Source organism: Rhea pennata, chromosome 1 (assembly GCF_028389875.1).
Source record: "Rhea pennata isolate bPtePen1 chromosome 1, bPtePen1.pri, whole genome shotgun sequence".
Taxonomy (NCBI): Eukaryota; Metazoa; Chordata; class Aves; order Rheiformes; family Rheidae; genus Rhea; species Rhea pennata.
The window spans coordinates 7,054,888-7,078,095 of record NC_084663.1 but is presented as its reverse complement, the minus strand read 5'-3'; the positions used below and the strand labels follow the sequence as shown (position 1 = coordinate 7,078,095).

General features: G+C 36.4%; 1 protein-coding gene across 3 annotated transcripts in view; it reads left to right on the top strand.

The window, feature by feature from the left end:
- Nucleotides 1-23,208, top strand: part of UPF2 (UPF2 regulator of nonsense mediated mRNA decay) — a 71,395-nt gene that overhangs the window by 17,174 nt on the left and 31,013 nt on the right. For all 3 annotated transcript variants that reach the window (XM_062580716.1, XM_062580726.1, XM_062580734.1), the window contains exons 7-12: nucleotides 6,831-6,934; nucleotides 7,443-7,528; nucleotides 14,172-14,280; nucleotides 15,582-15,695; nucleotides 16,408-16,524; nucleotides 22,662-22,847. In XM_062580716.1, coding sequence (XP_062436700.1) covers nucleotides 6,831-6,934; nucleotides 7,443-7,528; nucleotides 14,172-14,280; nucleotides 15,582-15,695; nucleotides 16,408-16,524; nucleotides 22,662-22,847 — 716 coding nt within the window. The remainder of the gene's footprint in view (nucleotides 1-6,830; nucleotides 6,935-7,442; nucleotides 7,529-14,171; nucleotides 14,281-15,581; nucleotides 15,696-16,407; nucleotides 16,525-22,661; nucleotides 22,848-23,208) is intronic.

Below are 23,208 nucleotides of genomic sequence, written 5' to 3'. Positions count from 1 at the left end.
TCTTGTGGTCAAAAATGCATTCCTAGAAAGACAGTCACATACTAGTGAAAAGTATTGTGCTGAGCTTTATATGATGAAAGTTATTAGAGTCCTTTGTATTTCTTTCTAAAACAGACAAATATAAAGGCAGCTCTCTGAAAAGTGGCTACAAAGAAGTATGTAGGTTTCAGTGCACAAATGATTTTTCTCAACAAGTGTGGGTAGTGTACAAATAAAAAGATACTTTATTTGTAACTTGTCTTAAAATCTGTGATTCAGCTGTGCTTTTCTTCCTTGTTCACCATTGTCAGTGACAGATTTTTTCTTTTGATACAGCTTTATATAGAGGAATCTGGTTAGGCCTTATGTATTCTGCTAATTATACATGATGTGCTACAAATTTTACACCTGTAAAATCTGTATCTATGTTAGGGTTACTAGGGGGAACAGCAGCAAAGTTTTTTGAATCTCTTTTATGAGAGTTGCAAGGTTTTTCATTGCTGTGCTACTGAATTTTGGGAACCTACTGAAAAGCAGTATCAAGTGTTAGCCAAATTGATGGAGAAGCAACTGAGACATTTTTTTGATCCCAGATATTGCAACATTCATTTGTATTTCCAAGGATTATATGGTTTCTGCTCTTTGATTTCTGAAGTAGGAAGCCTATCTCTGCCCAGCACACAAACATCACACCTTGGATCTGCTGGATGGAGATTCTGTAGTATAAAAATGGGAATTTAATCTGATCTTGTCATTTTATATCTAATCATCCTTTTGCTTGAAAATGCATTGGGCTTGAAAAACTAAGAAGTTGAAGTCAAAAGTTCAAGCCCTAGAGTTCACAGCAAAGCAAAGAAGTTCAGGGCTTGAAGAAGACTATCAGTGTTTAAAGCATAGTTTCATCTAAGCAAGCTGATGCATGGATCTGTTCATTTGGACTTTGAATAGCTTGAACAACCTCTAAAAGTGGCAGTCTTTCTCTGCTGATGATAGAGACAACTTAGAGTATCTGGGCTTTTAAATTACATGACTCCATTGTGTGCCTGAAGCTAGATAAACAGAACTTAAGGCTGGGGCTACACTGGTCTTTTGAGGCCTCATTCAAAGAATGAGCCTAGTCTGCTCAAGAATAGGACTGGTTTAGAAAGCAGCTTTGCTGTTGTGACCCCGTCCAGGGATCATTAGCATGCCAAGAGCTACAAGAGAGACACGGAGTTAGAAAGCATGTCAACTCTTTCAACACCTAGGGTGGTCAGATTAAAATTCTACAATTCAAAGTTTGTTTGCCAAGTAGTCTCAAAATCAAAATGAAAATCATCAGGATAATACTGTAAAATATTTTCTTATGTTTTTCTTCTCTCTGCCTGGACAAGATGAGAAAACTCATACCTTCTTCTTTTGAACAACTTTTCACTTCCATTTTGTACTCTTCTGTGGATAGTCAGATGGTCAACTCATTAAGCTGTTTGAGAAGTTAAGTTCTAATAAATAGCAGCACCTTCGTGGTTTGCAAGATGTTTTGTCCTGTCAGAAATTTCAAGCAACCAAACAGTAAAGGTTCCAGCTGTCTATAAGGGAGGTACAAGGAGCTGATATCTTGAAATCAAAAGGAAAAGGAGCTATTCATTCTGGATTGGTCATAGCATGCTATCTAGGTGAAGAATATCTGGGTAATAAACATTTAAAGAAATTTGGTTATTTCCTCCTTTTGTTTCTTGAGGGATTCTTGATTTGATAGAAGGATTAAAATTATTCCAACAAAGCTACATATATGAGAGTAAGATCCTGAAAAATGTTCAAATGAGGAAAGAAGTAATAGGAAATGAAATCAGAAATAAAAGCTCATAGAATCAGTAAGGTTGGAAGGGACCTCTGGAGATCATCTAGTCCAACGCTGCTGCGCAGCAGGGAAACAAGTGGCCCATAGGGGGATTGAACTCATGACCTTGGCATTATTAGCACGACGCTCTAACCAACTGAGCTAAGTTTGACCCCCAAATCATGGAGTGGTAAGGTTGGAAGGGTCCCTACCTCTGGAGGTCATGCAACCTCTGTGTAGTTCTAGCTCAGTGGGAGATGATGCCAGTCTGTGTATGTGCTGTAGTATAAAAAGGATTGTTGTGTTCTTCATTGCAACAAGTAAGATAATGTTTTGTAATACTGCACAAAATTGACCATCAATACTGTTTTTTTAAAGCAGCTATTGACTTACTATTAAACATAATCTCATCTGAAAGGTAGATCTAAAATATGTCAGAATGACAATTTTTTGTCATTAGACAGCCAACCCTTAAAGAAAGCCTTTCACCTTGTGCCTTATGAGGTTAATGGTGCAGGCTTTTTCGTAGTGAACTGTTGCTTCATGTCTGTCTTTACTCATCAGCTTATTTTGTGAAGCAAGTAGAAACTGAGTTTCTTTCAAATTTCTATTCCTCTGTCAAATTTGTCTGAAACTGGCAAGTAGCTTCCGAAGTCATTGATGGAAATGACAGTAAATACAATTACAGAAACCACACTTCCTCAGAAAACTAGGCTAAAAATCAGCACTGTGTAAGCATTACTTCACTTGAAACACAGAGAAGCATAGTGATTTTTTTGTTGCATTCTGAATACATTTAGCTGATAGTACCAGGTGTACGTAATTAGCAAAGATCTAAAGTCTGACATTGCTACAAGTTCTGTGGTGTATTTCCATCTAAGGGATGATAGATTAACCCCTATCCCTCACATCCTTACTCTTCTTAAGCAAAATTCACTTTAGTTTGAAATTAGGTAAATTAAGTGCCTTTTAGCTACAAAAATGCAGTGTTAACTTTTCAAATATGCTGAAAATTTTGTGCATCTGTATTTGAGGTAAGCTTTGTGTGGAAAGCCAGTGAGTAATGAAACCATTGTGTTATGACATTTTAAAAAACATAGAATATTCCTAGATCAATATAGACTTTTCAGTATAAAAAGAGAGGATGCATGAGGTATTGCAGGGTTTTAGATGAAAGTCCTAAGATGAAGAAAAGTGGTTTTAGTTGTGGTAGTCTGGGAGCGTGGGTTTCACTGACAGACGGAATAAGCTGAATCATGTAGGGGAAGAGAAAAAGAGAAGGAGAAAACAGGATAGATACGGTAGAGAGTGCAGGCAGACAGTAGCTGCTGGATGACTTTTGTTATTTCTGTATCTCCTTGCAGAGTTGGAGACTTACTTTTCTCTTCCCCCCTCCCCCCCCCCAACTCTTTCTAAGAATGAGGGAGACAAGATACCACCTGGATCTCAGTTTTCCAAAGCGTGTATTTTTTAAGCAAGTCTCTTGTGCCACAGCTTCCTTGTTCATTGCAATGCCTGCTTCTCCACTTTTTTTTCCTAAAAGCGAGAGGCTGTAGCCAGCGTAATTTTAAAATATGACATGAAAAGAGGAAAGTTGATGTGATTAGTTGAACAGTGTTATTTACCAGGAATTCAGCTAATTTATTTTATTTCTGTATTATGTTTACTTTGAGTGAATCTTAATTTTCTTATTTTCAATATGCTCAGGCAAGAGAGAGGGAGCAGATAGCACCGGAGCTGACAATAGTGACGGAAAACAAGCTGAAAGAAGTGAGTTTTGAGGTTGTTTAAAAAAAAAACCAAAAGATGAAATAAATGAAGCTGTGTAACTGGAAACAAAGTTAAGTGAGGAATGGCCAGTAGAAGCCACTGAGGGTACTAGGATCAAGGCGAGTCTGGTGTTAAGATATAAGAGAGCATCAGTTCTTGTCAGGTAGCAGGCAATAGAGCGAATGCTCGGAGGATGAGTGTTAGCACTCAACTTGGCATACTGTAGTGCTACTTAGTATGCTATTTATAGAGCTAGTAAAGCTCTTGCTGGAAAAGGAGGAATAGTTTTTAAAAAAATGTTAGGAAATATTTTGTGGAATTAGATGAGCTGGGAGACTGGGTTCTGGGCGCATTACTTGGTGAGGCCTTGATTCAACAAGGTGTTTAACTTTATGCTTATGCTTAATGGTTCTGCAGAAGGGGGCCCCAGGCATCAATTTGATTACAGTATTGATTATTAACATCCGAATGTTACTCTACAATGGCTCCTGCATGATCAAATTCATTACAGAAGCTCATTTTGCGGAGGGACAGATACTAGCACTGCAAAACTATTTCTGTGATTTCTGGATAATACTTCTCAAAAATAGGCTGAAGCTTTCTGGCAGGGTGGAGTTTCTGGGGAGACAAGAGATTAATAGCATAGGTGGGGAAGGGCCGTCTGTGGCATTACAACTCTCTAAAAATAGAAAAGATGGGAGAGGAGCCAGGGCTTTTTCTAAAAAAGTATGTGTATAGGTAGAAGGGAAGGCAAATAGCTGTTGTTACTGAAATGGAAGATTACTTGGCACTAGTCACTGCAGGAGTAGGACTTTGGTAAGGCCTTAGTGTCTTCTCATGCATTCTCAGTTCTGCTCCCTGAAAATTGCAGGATTGCATAAATTTCTGATTAAATAAGATAAACCCAACTACTGCAGTGATCTTATGACGTGATTTGATCTTCAGTCAGATAAGAGAATTTAAATTCTAATCTCAATTACTAGATATTGCCAATTATAGTATCTTTTAAAAAGAGTTGATGTGTAATTTTTAAAATCAGGTGATTCCGAAAGACTGGAACTCAAGAGGATCAAAGTGAAAAGTACTGAACTCATTATTTGCGTGATTTGCCTACTCAGAATAGTTGTTCCTCTTGGAGGAGGAAGCCCTGGCTTTGTCATTTCCTGTCATTGTCAGATTTCTTTTTTTATTATTATTATTTTCAGTCTTAAGTCACAAACTTGCTTACTGTGTAGACAGAATTTGTTATAACATTCAAGGACTGTGATGAGAAGGAAATTCATAGGAATATGACATCAGAGTATCTATAGTCTTCCACTGATGGAGGGGACCAGTCAAGGAAGGGATATATTTGGAACCACTGAAATTGAATGGAGTACCACGGTCTTCTGAAAGATTGTCTTGAAAAGTGACTAGATTGGTAAAGACTGGTTTTAGTCCAAGATTTTGGTTTATGTCAAGAGTCTGATGGAACAGAAAATTGAAAGGATGCCAACAGACAGCGGTAGAAAGAAGGGAAAGATAAAAGACCGTTAGAAGGAAACAGGAAGATGTGGCTGCAAATATCCAAATGCTTTTGAAAAGATTTGCTAATGTCTCGCTCAAGAGCATGCGTTCTAGTGAATGTTAAATCTAAGTATATGGGCATCAGAGTCAGTGTTCCATTAATGATTTGAAACTTCAGGGTCTTCTGTTCTCTGAACATCTGGAAAGTCCCTTCCTTTTTTACCTTTTCTCCTTTCTTAGAGAGGCCTGCTGTGTTATTCTTCCAACTTCTAAATATTGGCCAGAGAAGATCTAATTTCACTAATTTTGCTTCTAGCATTTCAAAATAGGGTGGCCAGCAGTGTTCTTTGGACAGGCAGGGAACCATTCTTAGCTCTTCCCTAACTGAACTCAAGTTCTTCCCCCTCCAAAATTTGAAGTGCTTATTTTTGTTGCTATGTTCAGAGTGATATAGGAAGTTTTTCAAATCCATCTCATTCAGATCCTGCAACATAACATCTTTGTCTCTTTTCAATTATTTAAAAAGGAGCTTTAGTCCTTTATGTTATTTTACCTTGCTGCATAGCCTGTAAAGACAAAGTGGCCTTACCAAAAGGGTTTTTTGGTAGGGTTTCTCCTTCTACTCCCCACTCTCCCCTCAAATTCTAATTTTTAAAGTCTGTCAGTCTGTCTCTTTCTCCCTCTTTTCCTTTAAAATATCACCTAGGCATTCTCATTCTTGCCCAAAAGTGACGGGAACCCAACTTTCACTATAATCCTTTTTCAGGAGCCAATGTTCTCCTGTATGACTTTGGCCAGGGACAGGTTCTTCCCAAGCGTTTGCGTTATGACTCATTGTTTTGGCACATTCTGTGGTGTTGGGTAAATTAGGCTGCTCTCTGAGTAAATTCTGCAACTTCTTTGAAGTGCATACCAAGACACAACAAGACTTGTTTTGCATTTGGAGGGTTGATGTGATGGGATCGGTCCAGTGAGGTTTTGTGGTTGATATCATACAATCTGAAACTCACCAACAGCGTTGTCCCATAGTGTTTACTTTAGTAGTTTTACTAACGTGCTCCATAGATATAGATCACTGCCACTGCTTCTTATGTTGCAAATTGCAGTGCAGCATTTGATGGAAAAACAAGTTGCATTTACCTTGCCATTGCTATGTGATCAACCCTCCATCCTGGGTACTTTATGGTTTGGTACTCTTTGATTTCGCTAAAGGAATTAAGTTGGCCTCCTCCAGCTTTTATGGCCTCAGGTGAAGGGACGTCAAGGAGCATACCAAGTGAAAGAATGTCCTTAGTGGATATTTCTGGTCAAAAAATTCTAGTTCTCATGCATGGAAAACATGCATAAAGTAGAATCCACAATCGCACTACGTTTTTGCTCATTTTCCCGATGTTCAGGTGGTCTTATGATGCTCATTATATCATCTAACTAAATTACCATAGTTTTCTAGGAACATGCATCTGTTGTTGTTCCCCATAGTATAAAGTAGGAGGTAGGAAACTTTGATTTGTTAGTATTTTAGGATGGGAAGGCACAATTTGAACATAAAACTTCAATTATTGACTCTTGTCTGTATAGGCAGTTAATGGATCTCTTTTTTTTTAACATAAGGATGAATACAATTTTTTATTTTGTATTTGGAATCTGTAGATGAATGCTTTAACAGCTAAACATTACAAATGCACTATGCTTAGGGAATATAATAGTAAACCAACAGCTTAAAGTTGTGTGCTACATGTTTGTTTCACTTTATTAGAACAAGAGGATGAAGAAGCCAGTACTGGATCTCATTTAAAACTTATAGTAGATGCTTTTCTTCAGCAGCTTCCAAATTGCGTCAACAGAGACCTCATAGACAAGGTATAGTCATAGTTTTCATTTTTTTCCAATTTTACAAGCATATGATGCTCGATCATGAGCACAAATTTGAAGCTTTGGAGTCTAGTAGTAGTAGCTGAGTTCATTTTCAATCTGGAGGAAATATTTTCTCTCTCACATTGTAGGCCCTTGCCCAAGTATCGTCTGATTCAGAAGAGCTTGGTTTCCATCTGCCTTTGCTCATATTTGTGTGTTTTAACAGAAATAGACTTGTCTTTTTTTTCACTGTTACTCCTTGACAGATTTCTCTGTTTATCTAAACTTTTTTTTTCCTTGTGTCAATCCAAGGAATAGGTCTGTATTCCAGTATCTTTGTATGTTTTCCAACTGTTTCAATTTTAGAATGAAGAGTTTTCTTCATGGTTGTTCTAAAAGCTCAACTGTTACATAAGCTCAACTGTGTAAAAGATATAATTTTTAAAAACATGCTTTATTATATAAATACAGACATTTTCATTTAAAGATGAAAAAATTACTTTTCTCTTTATAGGCAGCAATGGATTTTTGCATGAATATGAATACAAAAGCCAATAGAAGAAAATTAGTACGAGCACTTTTCATAGTTCCTAGACAAAGGTAAGAACTGGAAGGGAGAAATGTGAATCCAGCTTTGGTTATTCAACATAGCCTGTGTTTGTGTCTGTCTTTTTAACAGCAAATCGGACATTCTGGCAAAAAAGGAGCATATATTTCAGTCAGGAGAACTTGGCTTTTTTGTAAGCCGGTGAATAATTAGAGCACAATATAGCTTAGGAAAGAGGACATCTTGTGATATATTAACTCTGGTACAGTGGATAGCCATTAGACTTTACAGCTTTGCAGCTTCTAGAATAGAGCTGGATCTTGGCTGGCCGGCATGGAGAATGCAAGCATAAGAGTTTGAGCCTGGCTTCTCCTATCTGTAGATTTGTCCATATGAAGTTTTGCTATTTTTTTTCCTGTATCTCTTTTTTGCATAAGAAAGGTTCCTGCACTTACATGAACAGCCTTACTTAAAGGAATCACAAATATGTAAGAAGCGTGATGTACTTGTCTTTACTCTGCTAAACTTGCACCTTAAATAGATGCCATTTACGTAGATGTAATTAGGAGGAGTCACTTTCCTTGCTTTGTTTTGTCCTGTTCTTAATTTCTTCTGAGATGTTGTTCTGATGCAGCTGTTGGTTTCAGGTGTTTTGTCATCATCTTGGATTTCCTGTTATAGTTTGCACTATAATTCAACTAAAATTGATTCCATTCTTTGTTTAAGAAAAAAAAAATTGTGGGGAAAAAAACCATATTTTTAAGTATCTATTTTATAGTCCCCAGACTCTTGTGGACTATTAATTGTTATGAATAAACAGACTTTGGAGTTTATTCCTTACTTTTAATTCCTGTGTTCTTGCATTGTGTTTTCAGCCTTATTTTCTGCCTATTTCTGTACCCTCTTTGTAGTAAGGATCTGCTGTGCCAGTGACCCTGCACTTCTGATGGTCTGTTAAGGCAGTGGTTTGTTGCTGAATCACATTAACCTGAATCTACCTTGACATCAGTTTTACAATTGGAAGGAAGTGCTTATAATCATTTGTTTCCTTACTCTTTTTTCCAGAAAGTATAGATTTGACTAATCAGTCTTCCTTTATCACTAATGTAATATTTCAGGCTCGAGGAGTTGAGTGTGTTCTGTGTTAGACTTAACAAGGTGCTTTTCAGCCTAAATTGATGATGTAAAGGAAATAACTTTTGTTATTTATCAGCAGGCTGATAATCACATTAATGCACTACTTGAGAAGAGCATTTGCTCAAAACTTAGAACCATGCCATATGCAGCAATGTAAATCAGCAGGATGATTTAGACTTCTGTCTTGAGCTCTGCCTTAATAGAGAGTTTACCATATATGTTTGCAAAATGGAAGTGACTTAATGGTTGGTCTGTGAACATACAGTAATATTTGTACTACTCCCCTGTATTTCTTCCTTGCACTGTACAGGAAGTCATGTTCTTCAGATTGATCATTAACTCTTGGAACCTGTTAGAAAGTGCATTAAGTCTGTTTTGCATAAGCTGAAGTGTATTAGATGATAATGACCTGAAGGAACTTGTTAACATTCTGCACAGCAGAAGCAGTTTTAGAGCAGAACAACACAATAGCTTGTAAACTAGCAGTGTGGTGTCACAAATCCCATCAAAAGAAAGGTAAAATTCCCAGTATATTGTAATATTGTAACATTATAACAAAAGGAGATGTTCCTTTGATTTATATATTCTCTACTTTGCTGATGATTTCTTTTGTCTTCCTGATGATAGCTATCCCACTAATTTTGTGGGGAAAAAAAAAGAATAAATAACAAGATCAATTGATTCATGTTTGTGTGGGAATTTAATCCACAGTGTAGATACTGTGGTTGGTTCTTGACAGCTATTATCTTTAACAGTTCTTGTCTTTAATAGTTGGAACTAATACTGAAGCTATTTCTGAACTGATTTCTTCATTGTTATTCTTTGATTATTTCCCTTCTTTGTAAAACTTTTTTTCCTTTCTTTTATACCTTTTTCTCCTGTCTACTCTGAGACCCACTAGACTAATTAACACTCTGTCTTCCAACTTTAAGATGTCCACTTGCATACATCTTCCTGTCCTTTTGCCTGCATCGGTGATGCCCTTCTCTGATGGGGCTACTAAGCTGGAGGAACTGGTTTTGCTGACTGAGCTGCTAAATTTGAATCACAGGCACGATGAAAATATCAGCTGAACTCCCTATGCATGCAGATGCTTTTCAAGGGGAGTCTGCCTGTGTATTTAAATGTATCTATTGCAGTCGGTAAAGAAGTAATTCCGTTTTCTGTCTTTGAGTCAGTATTTGTAGTATTTGTGGAAAAACTCGAAGTATGTATATAGCATACAGTGCTGACAGTTACTATAAAATGCTACAAACTGATTTTGAAAAACACAAAACACTGTCTTCAGAATTTTGTATACTGTGTCTTAAAAGTGTTTTCTTTACAAGAATCTCTTAGTTGAGTCATGCAGATATCTCTTTATCCTCTGTTATTATTGCTGCACACTGGGGTTTGAGTTTGAGGGGGGGGGCTGGTGGTTGTTGTTTCCCATACCCCAAATTCCAGGAATTTCTACAACATGCCTCCAGGATACTAACAGAGAAACAAAAATGCCAGAAAGTATGTTGTGGGTCTGGTGGGTTTTACTTTTTGTTTATTTGCTTTGTTGTTGTTGGGTTTTTTTAAGGTAGAGAAGAAGAGTGTCCTCATAGGATGTGGATAAGCTGTATATTTTTCAAATATATTTAGTGTTCAAGCATATCAGATAATGCAGTTTAAATCTAGCTATTACGTTGGCAGCCGAGATAAGATACTTAAATAACAATAACTTCTGTTCATTCTCTTGAGAGATCACATATTTAGGAAACATGCAGGCACAACACTTGTACCAAGAAATTACAAAAAACATATTTTTGAGTTTGAGAATTAATGTAAATACTTTTTTTTAGGTCTGTTATCATGGCAGTACTGTCGGGAACTTTCTTGCTCCCATTAGGGTTAGATAGACTGGGACAAATGCATGATTCTTCAAGAGAGCAAACTTAATTTGGCAAAAAAAGAAGGCATTTTTTCCTTTAACTAACTGTAGATTAGTGTCAGAATAGTGCAGCATTAAAGTGCTCTGTTGAATACTTATGAATGGATTACATGTAAATCTTCAGCTGCAGCTTGAACCTCAAACCAAACAGAACAGAAAGCCCTTTTTGAAGATTATGAATGCTAGTATACAAGTGGCTTTTGGACTTGCACTGAAAAGTTGATTTAAAACTAAATATTAGCCTTTTAATTCAGGACAATAAGATTTGTTCTGAAGTGACAGTGCAGTGATTTAACCAGTGCTGCTTACAGTCGTAGGGCGTTCTTCGCTAACTAGCTGAATTATTTTCTTGGGCAGACCTACATAATTACTAGTGTTTATTTGCATACTGTAATCTTGCTAGGTCTTTTGTTTGTTTTACAATATAAGAAATTTAAAATAAGTTCTAAACAATTCTAAGCAAATGCTAAACAGTAAATAAGTTACTTGGTTTGGGTTCTAATTTTTCCATTCCCATATATGCTGATCTATAAAGTTAACTGTTTACTGAGCAAGGAGATGTTGTTCATGGTATGGCAATTTTAGCATTGGTTTTTCTTAATTCAGAATTTAACGGCTTCTTGAATATTAAGTATTTATGAGCATTTTAACTCAAATCTGCAAACCTCTGTATATCAGTCTTTCAACGTCTGAACTTGAGAAAATCCTCCACTACAAGGTCCTTTTTGTTCTGTTGAATTTGCCTCATCAATATTTCAGAGGTCTCTTGTTTGAGGATAAAAATGCTTAAATTATGGAGTTTATGCCAAAGCAGAGAAACAAACAAACAAACAAACAAAAAAAAAAACAGAAGACACCCTCTTCTAATCTGATAGTATGAAAGCGCCACAGCATAGCTTCATTCCCACTGAATAGCGTGTGTGGCAGTTGGTGCCTGTGCAGGACCTGTGACTATATTTCATTTGTTTGGATTATGGCTGTGTTTACAAGGCAGGAATGCTGTGTTTCGCCGTCGCTTCGTTTTTCAAGCCGTCTGCCTAGCAGAATTACGGGTAATGAGCGCCCAAACCGTCTCTTGCGCTCTTTCCTGATCTCTTTGTTGTTACAAAATTCTGGGTGCCCCAGTCCTGGAGCACTTGCAGTTAGGGGTTTAACTGAACAAAGCCGTTAGGTTGTTGGCAAACAACATTTAAAATCCTACAAAAAGGAATTCGCTAAAGCGTAGTCTGTGCAACCTGGAGATCCGGAGTCGAGTAGGTTTCAGTCCGAGGTATCTGGGCAAAATGAAAGCGGTCGGGAGCGGCGGGTTCTAGCTGCGTTAGCTGACGCCCGGGCTGGTTGAGGTGGGCTTCAGAGGATAAACACCTCAACCGTCTGGAGGCCCAGCTTGCTTTGTAATGCAGAAGAGCAGGAGCAGAAAGCCTTGCGGTGGCTTTTTTATTAGTTTCTGCCCCTTCTTTCTCAAGAAAGAGAAAATCTTTACGGAAAGAAAAATCAGGTTAGATTAGCCTGACTGCACGTACCGGTAGATGGTGCCACTGACCCTGCAGCGTCTCCGGTTTTGAATGGTAATTTTGTCTCCTGTGCGAGAGCGCAAACAGATTCAGTCTCGGAGTGCCAGTCTCACAGTAATTGACCCAAGGCTTTTCCATATTATATTTCACCTACTTAGAAATATCCAGTCGTAATATTTTTCCCCATGAAGAAACCTTGTGTGTTCCGCGGTGGAGTACCAACAATGGCCTCTAAGATTTAGTTTTTCCCCAGGTGTGTTCAGCTGACAGAGATGAAAATATCAGCTCTCAGCAGGCAGGTACATGTTCAGATCGGAATAAAACTTTCCGCTGTTTGTTTTGAAAGAAATGCCATAAAGTAATCCCCTCGATTTAAAACATGCCTCCTCAGCTCAACCGAAGTCCTACTTTAATTTAACGTGTGTGTGCGTGCGAAGCAGTGAGTCCTTCGCTTCTGAGAGTTAACAGCTAGATGTTTAATAGCTACATGTTTAATAACATAGTAGTAATTTGCTGTGGCTAGTCACCCTTGACTGTGTTTTCCCACAGGCTTGAAAAATGTAAATACTGGTTCAGTTATTGGTTAACGAGAAAGAATAAAAACCTGTTAAATAGGTAACTGAGATACCTGTAATGTTTCACCAGGAGTTTCATGCCTTATTAGCGGGCTACCCTAGCTTTGCCTTTTCCAGGTGGTATATTCCAGTTCTTCCCATCCATGATGTAAATACATAATAATCTCTTCTCTGTATGGATGCTGAAGGTCTTGGAAATGTGCTCCAGCAACATTTCCTCCCCTTTTTTATACTGGTGTTGTGCAATATGCTTTTTTTTTGGGGGGGGGGTAGGGGGTGGGGGGTGGGATTTGTCTTGCTAATGTCCTTGAATCTAGTTACATTCTTGTAACAGGGCAAGCTCAGTGTATATTGATTTTAATGTGCTTTTCAGGCTTTGTTGGTGGTATCTTTGGGTTTTTTTTTTTTTTTTTGGTCTGGTGGTAAGGGAAACCTTAATCCTTCGTAAAGTGTAATCTGAAGAAAGACCCATTTTTCCCTTGCTGATAATTTCTCATTTTACCTGTATGTAAATTTAGGATGTTTCCATTTATAACAGTAGATTTGTTCCAGAGTTCTTTTCTGTTTACAGCAATAACATATTTTGTGAATAAGAACAACAATGTATTTTTGGTTGTGTGTGGTTTTTTTTTTTGTTTTGTTTTGCTTTTTTAATAGAATTTCCTCCCTGTATTGCAAGACTCAGGCATGAGATTTGTGCAATTGGTTCTCGGCATTTAGAAGTGGCATGCGTGCACTTTTAGGCAAAGCAGCTCTGGGTTACATTTTCTCTCCTATTATGTGATGCCATGAACCAGGGTTTAAAGGCATCTCTCCCATTTTTACAAGCTGATAAAGTCTGTGTTTGGAAGAAAAAAGTATGAACTAAGGAAAACATAAATCACATGCCAAAATCCCCTAAGGGAAAAAAGCATTACTGTGAAAGGGAAATGTTTATAAAGGAGTGTAGTCAAGAAAAGATAAAGCATGGAAATTTTATTTTAATAAACAATTTTGAAATATTATTTTATATGGGAATATTAGCTAGGATTTGTGAAGAACGGTTGCCATTTCACATCATCTGCTGAGCTTTTTGTTTAATAACTCTCCTGTATTCACTTAGAAGTTCACTGGCTTAAAAATAAAGTAGTTTTTACCTTAATAGTTATATTTGCTGTTACTATTTTTTTTGAGTAATAACTAGTGCATTTGTCTCAATTTTTGTCATTTGGCATATTGACAGACATCTTAATTTTCTTTGTATTTTTAAATTTCTGAATAATAGTAGGTGGAATGGAGAAAAAGTTACCAGCTCCGCGGTTAAGACACATTTGACATTTCACTTAAAGCAAAGATTTTGGAAGAAAATCAACTCTGAAGTGTCCTAATATGATGTAGTAATACACCTTTTTACATTGTTACTTTTAAATGAACTGAAAGTTTAAATGGAACTTAAAGTATGAGCCAGTAAAGTTATATGTACGTAATTGCCAGTATATGCACAGTCATCCTCTAGAACATAAAGTACGTTTTACTGTCTCAGTTTATATATGTGTGTAACCTTTGTTTGCAGGTTGGATTTGCTACCGTTCTATGCAAGACTGGTTGCCACATTGCATCCCTGTATGTCTGATGTAGCAGAAGATCTTTGTTCCATGCTAAGAGGAGATTTCAGATTTCATGTATGTTTTGTTAGTTTGGTTATTTTTGCGTTCAAATTAATTGATCTTAACAACATCTTTTCTGGGGGAAAAAAATAATGCTTGATATTATGCAGATGCTAATTCTAAAATTCAGTGACATTTATAATATTAGGTGATTTGAACTGATTTGTTATAGAATGCTAGACTCATTTGTACATTAAAATTTTTACATTTTATTGTATGTGCATATGTATATACATAGTTTGTACTGTCCCTTTCAGTCTCTAATGTTAAAATAATTCAACCTGAACTGTAATATGATAAAACAATGACAATAGAGCTGCAAAAAAGTGCAAACCCTGTTCAATTGCAGAGGTTTTTGTATATTTAATAACTTACAAATAGAATCAAATGTGGCCTATACTAATAGTAGCCTCCACCACAAGACTACTGTTCTAAAATAATTAATTAAAATATCCATAAATTCCGAAACATCCATTCCTTTAAAAAGGAAAAATTAGTATTCAGCTGTATTATGGAAATAAAATTTTCGTTGCTTGTAAATATATTTTTCAATGTTGTTTCTTCCACTGTGTTTTAAGTTTTGTAGTAGAATTAGTTAGGGCACTCAGTGATGACTCCTTTAGTGTTCTCTGAGGTTTATCTTACAGATTTCAGAATTATTATTTTGTAAATATTGTCAGTGAAGTAGCATATGAATTATTCAAATTTCTTCAAATCTTGTTTTAACTACATGAAGTTATCTGTTCTCAGGAAAAAATTGATAAATTATGGAAGAATATCATAATTTGTATTTTGCTGAACATGATTGTGCTTAGAAATAGGAGAGCCGTTCTTTGAAGTTACTGGAGTTATGTTGGACACCCTTTTTTAAGGGAGGGGAAAAAAGTGGGGGGAGGCGTTGTGGAGCAGGAGGGAGACGGTTTGTGCTTTGTTAAACCTGACTCACAGTTTGGTATTTCCTTTAGGAACTATACTGGTGATCATATTGATTTAGAGCATAGAATACCTAACCACTAGCTTCACCGTGGCCAAAGGTGAATGGCCAGGTTGGTGTGTGTATAACTATTGATGTGTTAGAGGACTGAGTTTTCTGTGGGATGAAGGGAAGAAAGTCCAGAAGCTCCTGAAGAAACAAGGTTGTAGAGTAAACTTTAGGAAATCCAAAGATAGGTAAAGATAGAACATAAGGAAACAAACAAAACCCTAACATGTCTCAATTCCCTAGTTTATCAGGTGCTTTCAGATGAAAATAATCTTGTAAGAGGAAGGCATTTGACAGCCTAGAATTAAATGCATTTTTCTCCCTTTTTTTTAAGGTGAGAAAAAAGGACCAGATCAATATTGAAACAAAGAATAAAACTGTGAGATTTATTGGTGAGCTTACCAAATTTAAGATGTTCTCCAAAAATGATACTCTCCACTGTTTAAAGGTAGGTGCTGTAATATTCATGTGCTGCAGTATATGCTGAAAATGCATACCCATCCCATTTTTCCCTCATATTTGTGCTGCTGATGTTATCAATAAATTCATCGCATATGATGTTTTAAACTGTTGTTTCTGTCTGTGAAGATGCTTTATTATAATCATTCTTAGAAATTAGGATGTTTTAATTTAGTGATAGTATGAGTCTATTAACATATACTTCCATCTTTGGACATCAGAACCAAATTGCTAATGATTTTCCATGGAAAGTAATGGTAGAGTCTCTACTTATTCATCCATTATTTGTTGCAAAGCTGGAAATGAGCTTTTCTTTTTACTGTGTTGATTTAAAATAATGTTTTACAAATAACCAGTAAGGGTGAGGTAGAGGTAGAAAGCTTTTCACTGGTTGCAGAAACTAGCATGCCATCTTAGCAGGACTTCTGTTTGTTGAGGAGCAAAATTTACCTTGCAAATCATTAATTTCTAGGTATGCCATCTTGATTTGTGTGCTGATAAACATTCAACTTTATCTTGAACATAGAGCCCTTAATTAAAAGTGGGCTATAACAAATGAAAATGAATGAGTGAAATCAATTTGGTATTCCATATTCCTTTTGAAGGAAAAATAAATAGTTGTGTAAAGTCAAGTAGGTATTATTTTCTGTAGTGGAAAAAGATGTTTAACGTTGCGTTTTTTTTATATGAATATATACCAGATGCTTCTGTCTGACTTTTCTCATCACCACATTGAAATGGCGTGTACTCTATTGGAAACCTGTGGAAGATTCCTGTTTAGATCACCAGAATCTCACTTAAGAACCAGTGTTCTTTTGGTAAGAGAAAAAAAAGTCTCATTGAGGGGGAACATGTACTGAACTAATTAATTATTTCTTTTATTTTCTAGATTCATGCTGTGCTCTGACTATAACAGTCATTGCAATTAATATCTTAAATGGCAGTTACAGTATTTGTTCGCTAATAAATGAAAACCTTCACTAAGTTTTATCCTGAATGCTCAGGGAGGATAACCTTATTGACTCTTTGAACATCCTACTAAACTTGATTACCATTTTAGTGCCACAAGATTCTTACCTCATCTTGGAGATTCATAAAAATTGAGTTGTGTACAAAGGAAATAGAATTGGTTTTCCTGAGATATTGTTCTTTTCCATGGCAGAAAGGGCACTCAGATGGTCTGTTTTTCAAGTCCTGGGCAGCTTTGGGGGTGTCAGCCTTTGTCTGCATTCTCATGGGCTTGTATCATCTTGTTATTTACAGCCTGTCTAGAGCTGTCTCAGCTCTCAGACTGCACCTCCAGGGAGAATAGTTTTCTGAAAATATTCTGGAGAAATCCAGTTGGCTTATCTGTTTACCACTTCAAAGAAAGCATAAAGAGACTGGAAGTAAAAGTTTACTACATTCCAGCTACAAAGAATACGTTTCGATGATGCATAGTCGTTCATAGATGGGTCAAAACCTGAGGGTGAGGCTGAAGGAATATAGACACTGAACCTAAATACACAAATGAGATACTATTTGAGGATAAAAGGCTAGCTAGTAAAACAGGAGATAATAATGAGCTATTTTAACTAGAGGTAAAGAGGTTGTCAAGTAGGTTTCTGTTCTCTGAGTAACATAATCTGGGGTTATAAATACGAAGAGCAAGTTTGCAAAGGCTTATAAGAAGGTGTTACAGAAATTGAGATTTGTAATTAAGGTGTTATCCATAAGTCTAGATAAGTACCAGCAAAGATTTAGAGATAATGAAAGATTAGCTTTAGGTCTCTGAAAATTTTTAGTGTATGAATTTTAGCCCTGAATAATGACATTTCCTAGCTTGAGAGAAGATGATAAAATTTTGTGCCCAAGGTAAGGAGCTGATTCAAACATGGTCAAAAAAGTGCCTTCAAGACTGCTACCAACATTAGGAAATTTCATTAAAACCAGAAGCAGTTTAAGTAGATACAGGCAAAAAAGCTAACTAATAAACCACTTGGTTATATTGGATGTCTGACTAGACTGTTCAGTGTTTCCCTTCTGACCTTCAGATCTGTGCATTGCGGTGAAAGAAGACCATAGACAGAGGTATCTGCAGTAAACAAGCTACTTTTAAAGAAAATATTCTCTAGGCTTGGAGAAGAAAGGAAATGTTCTCCTCCTTTGGAAGTGAATGGTTTAAGTGTTTGAAATCTGTGTTTAGAAGCACAGCTCTTTAAAGCTGTGAAATAGCACTCTTTCTCCTGTACTCTTTCCCCTATCTTAGCAAAGATTAAGCTTACACTTGCTAGGTTTTTCTCTTGTGTCCATATCCTCCCTACTCATTCTACAGAGTTAATAGTAGCAGCAGTTGTTGCGTACTTTCATGTGTTGCTCTAAATTTTTTCCCACAAAATTCCATTTCTTTCTGAATTTCTTGTTTATGCAGTTATAACTTTGAATGTAATACTGTTTATTGCAGTGATGTAGTTGCAAAAGGAAAGGAGTGAACAAACAAATTCCAAATTCTTGGCCTGCAATTACTTGTTACGGAGTGTTCTATAACTTGAAACTCAGATTTTTGAAAGATTTGTCAGCTGATGCCAGAATTGCAGAATTTCTGAGGTTGGGAGGGACCTCTGGAAATAATCTGGTGCAACCTCCCTGCTCAAGTAGGGTCAGATAGAGCAGGTTGCCCAGGACCGTGTTTCTCCTCTCTTGACGATCCCAGAACTAGACACCGCACTCCAGATGTGGCCTCACCAGTGCTGGATGGAAGGGAAGGATCACCTCCCTCAACCAGTCGGCCATACTTTGCCTAATGTAGCCCCAGATACCATTAGCTGCCCTTGCCATGAGACTGCGTTGCCAGCCCATGCTCAACTGGTGGACAAAACCACCAGTCCCCCCAGGTCATTCTTTGTAGCATTGCTCTCCAGCCAGTCATCACCCATCCTGTACTGGTGCAAGACATTATTCCTTCCCATGTGCAGGATTTGGCATTTCCCTCTGAATGTAATGAGATTCTGTTCATTTCTCCAGCCTGTCTAGGTTGCTCTGAATAGCAGTGCAACCATCTGCTGTCTCAACCCCTCCTGCCAGTTTTGTGTCACCTGTGAACTTGCTGAGGGTGCATTCAGTCCCACCGTCTATTATCTCAGTGTATGCATCTTCTGCTACTGTCCTACAGTAAATACAGAAATCTGATTTTGACTTAAATAGTATTATACAAATTGGATTGTAGGTTTATGGTACTGGTCAGTGTGGACTGTTGAAAAGATTACTCCCAAAGTAGATTAATTGAGTTCTTGTGGAAAAATGAAGTAAAGCCAATCAGACCAATGAGTGTTACGGGTAGAGTTAAGGCCTGTTGATTTTTTCCAAATAATTAGCCTTAATCTTCGCTGCTGAAGATGTATGTTGTTATAAGGTGCTGGATAGGCTCTATATCTCCATATTAAAGACAATATTGCTTTATCATGATGTACAAGAAGATAGTTAAGAATGGATTTTAAATAATTACATAAAACTGCTGCAGACTTACTAAGGGACTGCCTGACTTTATTCTAGAGAAACTTTTAATGACTACATTGAACTATGTGATAATTTGCAAATTACTCAAAGATGTTTTAATGATGGGGAATGAAAAACTAATTATTTTGCATGAAAATATTTGTGCTAATACTCGCTTTTATTTGGGGCAATGTTTATTTCTATTGATCGTTCTTGGGATATCTTTCAAGTTTGATATCCTTCATGCAATTTTAAAATACTGCTGTGAAGCTGGCTTGGCTGTCATATTGGTCTAAGTGGATTATTTGAACGGATGCTTTAGAAGGAAGATCAGCACTATAGTATATGATTCTCATAACTTAATCATGTTAAAATATTAAAGTCTTGTGTTATGCCATTTTGTTAAACATATTTAAAGCTTTGGTTTTTGGTATACCAAATTCCTTGATAAGATTTTTAAAGAAAGATCCTTCAATTCAAACAGCTGTATCAAATTGTCTTTTCAATTTTAATGCAGTATCATTTGTATTTATAACATTTATAATTTAAGCTACACAGTGGCTCAGTGCTAGGGGTGCTTCTTGTATAGACTAAGTGGAAACTAAGAAAATATTGATTGCACAGAGTAAGACAAGTTGTGACAAAGTAATTGTTGTTATTAGAAGTAGAATATACTAATTCACTATAAATATAAAAAAAAAAAGACTTCCAAGAAATTTAAAAATTTGTTGGAGGAAGTAGCAGGACAAGGCACTATAGGCAGTGAAGAGGAGAGAGGGTGTATTGCAAGTCGGACAGTTTCAATGTCTCGATACCACCTGAGAACGCAATGTTGGACATGTTCTGAGACGCTCCTCTGAATTTGTCTTTCTGGCTATTATATTTTATTTGGTCTCTCCTGTCTTTCATTTTACTTCACAGAAATTAATTCTCATCAGTTTAATGCAATGTAAGTTGCCCTTACTGGCTTTTTGTGGGGGATTGAGTTGAGGAGGAGCAAGACTTCCAACCAGAGAAGCCCCTCCTGTTTCTCACCAGACTTTCTTTTGAGATGGGTCTGTGTTATGCCTTACAGGCAGAGAGGTTTTGTCCATGATTTCCCCTTCCCACACTCTTAGTATTTTAGCCTGGACTTTTTAATGTTGTTTATGATCTATTTGTATAGAAGGAAATCAAGAGAAAAAAAAATTCAAATCTTGTGTTTTGGCTTTCTTTTTGTAGATAGCGTTCATTTTACCCTAGCAGAACAAGGGCCTAGAGTAGCTGATTAGCTTAAACAGTTCAGACTTTAGATCTTGCTTTCTTTTTTCCTCTGAAATGCATCAAGTTTCTTTGTTACTGTAGATATCGTACTATGTTTTTTTTTCCTGCCTGACCATCTGTCTTGATACCCTAAATGAATAAGGATTGAAAGAAACAGTTGCTTAAAGGGTAATGATTTTTAATAGAGATTAATCTTAATGACATCCTAATAATATCCACTTAAAGAGTTACTGTATGTACTTGGGAATGCTTGAAAAATAAGAATTTACAGTGATTTTTGAACATTGAGTTAGCACATTCTCTTTCCTGAGAAGAAAAAACATTTCATTTATAGCTTGTCTTTAAAATGTAATGTGTAACCTCTATAACACCAGAAAATAAACAAATGATGTAGTTTAACATCTTCTTTGCAAGCCCTTCTACCATCTTCTCTGTCGTGTTTTGCTTTGCCCCACTTTGATTTTCAGTTTGTGGTACAGCACGATAAATGTCATACCGCAGCAAAGATGTGTTTTCTCATGAGGCATCTAGAAAGACCAAAAACATTTCTGAAGTAATAGTAGTATGTATGACACAAGGTTGTAGAGCTTTCTCCTGTAATTGGTTTTCCTTGCTAAGTGCAGACAGCACCAAAAGCAATTTATGTACTTGCTCAAATACTGTGCACATGTTAAACAACCATAGGTAAATTTGCAATCGCTTGAAAGAAATTTCCCATTTGGAAAGAAATAGTCTTATTAGGGAATCAAAAGAGGTCGTTTATGTCATAGAAAAGGTTAAAAATGAAATGCCTTAGGGTTTGTGTCAGATTCAGTGCTTCTAGGCAATAGATGCACATAATTTAGGATAAAATTGTCTATATGTTGGGTTACTGTATTGTGCAAAACTGTTCTTTCTCATTGAATCAGCAGCCTAAAATTGACATAGAAGCTGTTTGAGTGCATTTGTATTTCAGTTCAGCTAAATCATTGTCTTGTAGAAGAAACTTGAATTTAGTCAAGTTTAGTAGAAAATTCACCAGGACAAAAAAAAAATGTACTTGTTTATCAGAGCTGGAAGAAGATATAAACTCTTTTCATTTGTTTACTGGCCCCTGTGAATGTCAGTTGTTCCTGTCTCTTTGGATTACATTATTTCCAGTACTAATATTTGTGTGAAGAAATAAAAAATTTCCATCACCTTAGTTTTTCTGATAGGTTTGATGCTGTAAATTACAGTGCAGTGATGCATACCAAACCAAAATGATTTGATTTTTACCTGTTAAAAAATTCAGTGAAGTCTAAAGCAGTGAAGTTCCTTTTCTTGTTGAACAACCTGAGTGATTTAGAATATGCAGAATCAAATGATGTACATGAATTAATGGACATACAAATTTATTTATATATATATATATAGACATACAAATATAAATGTTGTTTATGAAGAAATTAAGTTCCACCCACATTAACTGTAAAATCCAGCAGCTTAAGGCTATGACCTTATTCTTGTACAGACTACTTAGAATTGAGAAATCTATAAAAGTCATTAATTAAACTTACAGTTCATACCCAAAAATAAGTATAGAGAGAAGATTGTAGGCAGTGAGGAAAAAGGGATATGGATAATCCTGACAATTAAGCACAGTAATAATGATACAGGTAGTAGACTTCAATCTGTCTGATTTTTTTTTTGCCTGAAATGCATCTTCAAGGTACTCTTTTTGTTGCAGTCTGTTCTCTTCAGGTAAGTGGCAACAACGAATCATGTAATCAGAAAAATGCCACTACTTAAATCATTGATAGAAACTTTCTTGAATCTCAAATTGCTATAAAATGTAGGTTGGCAGTCTTGCATTGATTCACTCTGCTTGTGCAAAGAAATCAATATTTCAGCTATTTGACATTAGTCAAAAGGTTGTTAATGCTGGTTAACTAAAGTCATGTTTTGTACAAACAGGAATATTTAGATTTCTAGTGAAACTTTAAATAACTCTACAATCCATGTTTTTATAAAGGATCCTCTAAAACAGGTTTCAGAAAATAAAAGTCATCTTAGAAATAGCAGCACAGAACCATATATATGCTTGGTCCTTTCTCCTCTCTACTCAAGGTTTTAATTTATTTTTCTAGAACCTTTCACGTTCTTCCCTCCTCCCCCCCCCAAACTTAGCAGTAAAAGCCATTGGTTTGAAAATACAGTATCTCAGCATTTTTAACTGACCATTTGCATTTGTTTCCAGGAACAAATGATGAGAAAAAAACAAGCGATGCATCTTGATGCACGCTATGTTACAATGGTGGAAAATGCCTACTACTACTGTAATCCCCCTCCAGCTGAAAAAACTGTGAAGAAAAAACGTCCTCCCTTGCAGGAGTATATTCGTAAGCTTCTTTACAAGGATCTCTCCAAGGTCACCACAGAGAAGGTATGTCTGCTTGAAATCTTTGTTTCAGATTTTGTTAGAACTGATGTAGTATTAACTTTTGGAGAGGTGGTAGGGTTATGTGTTTTTTTTTCTTTTGTTTGCTTTAACTTGAAAGGGAAAGAGATCGTTTTTGTATCCCTGATGGTCAATATTATTTCATTTCTTCTACCATAACGGATAAGTGTTCTAGCCAAGGACCTGAACTCTCCATAGCATTGAAAACGAGTAGGGAAGAAAATAACAATCTTTGTGCTAAATGTCTTATCTTCAGACTAAGAGAAGAGGCTGCAGTTAGAGATGTAAGAGCAAAGAAATTATGAAACAAATTTGGACAGTTTGGTTAGTAGCTGGAGGACAGCAG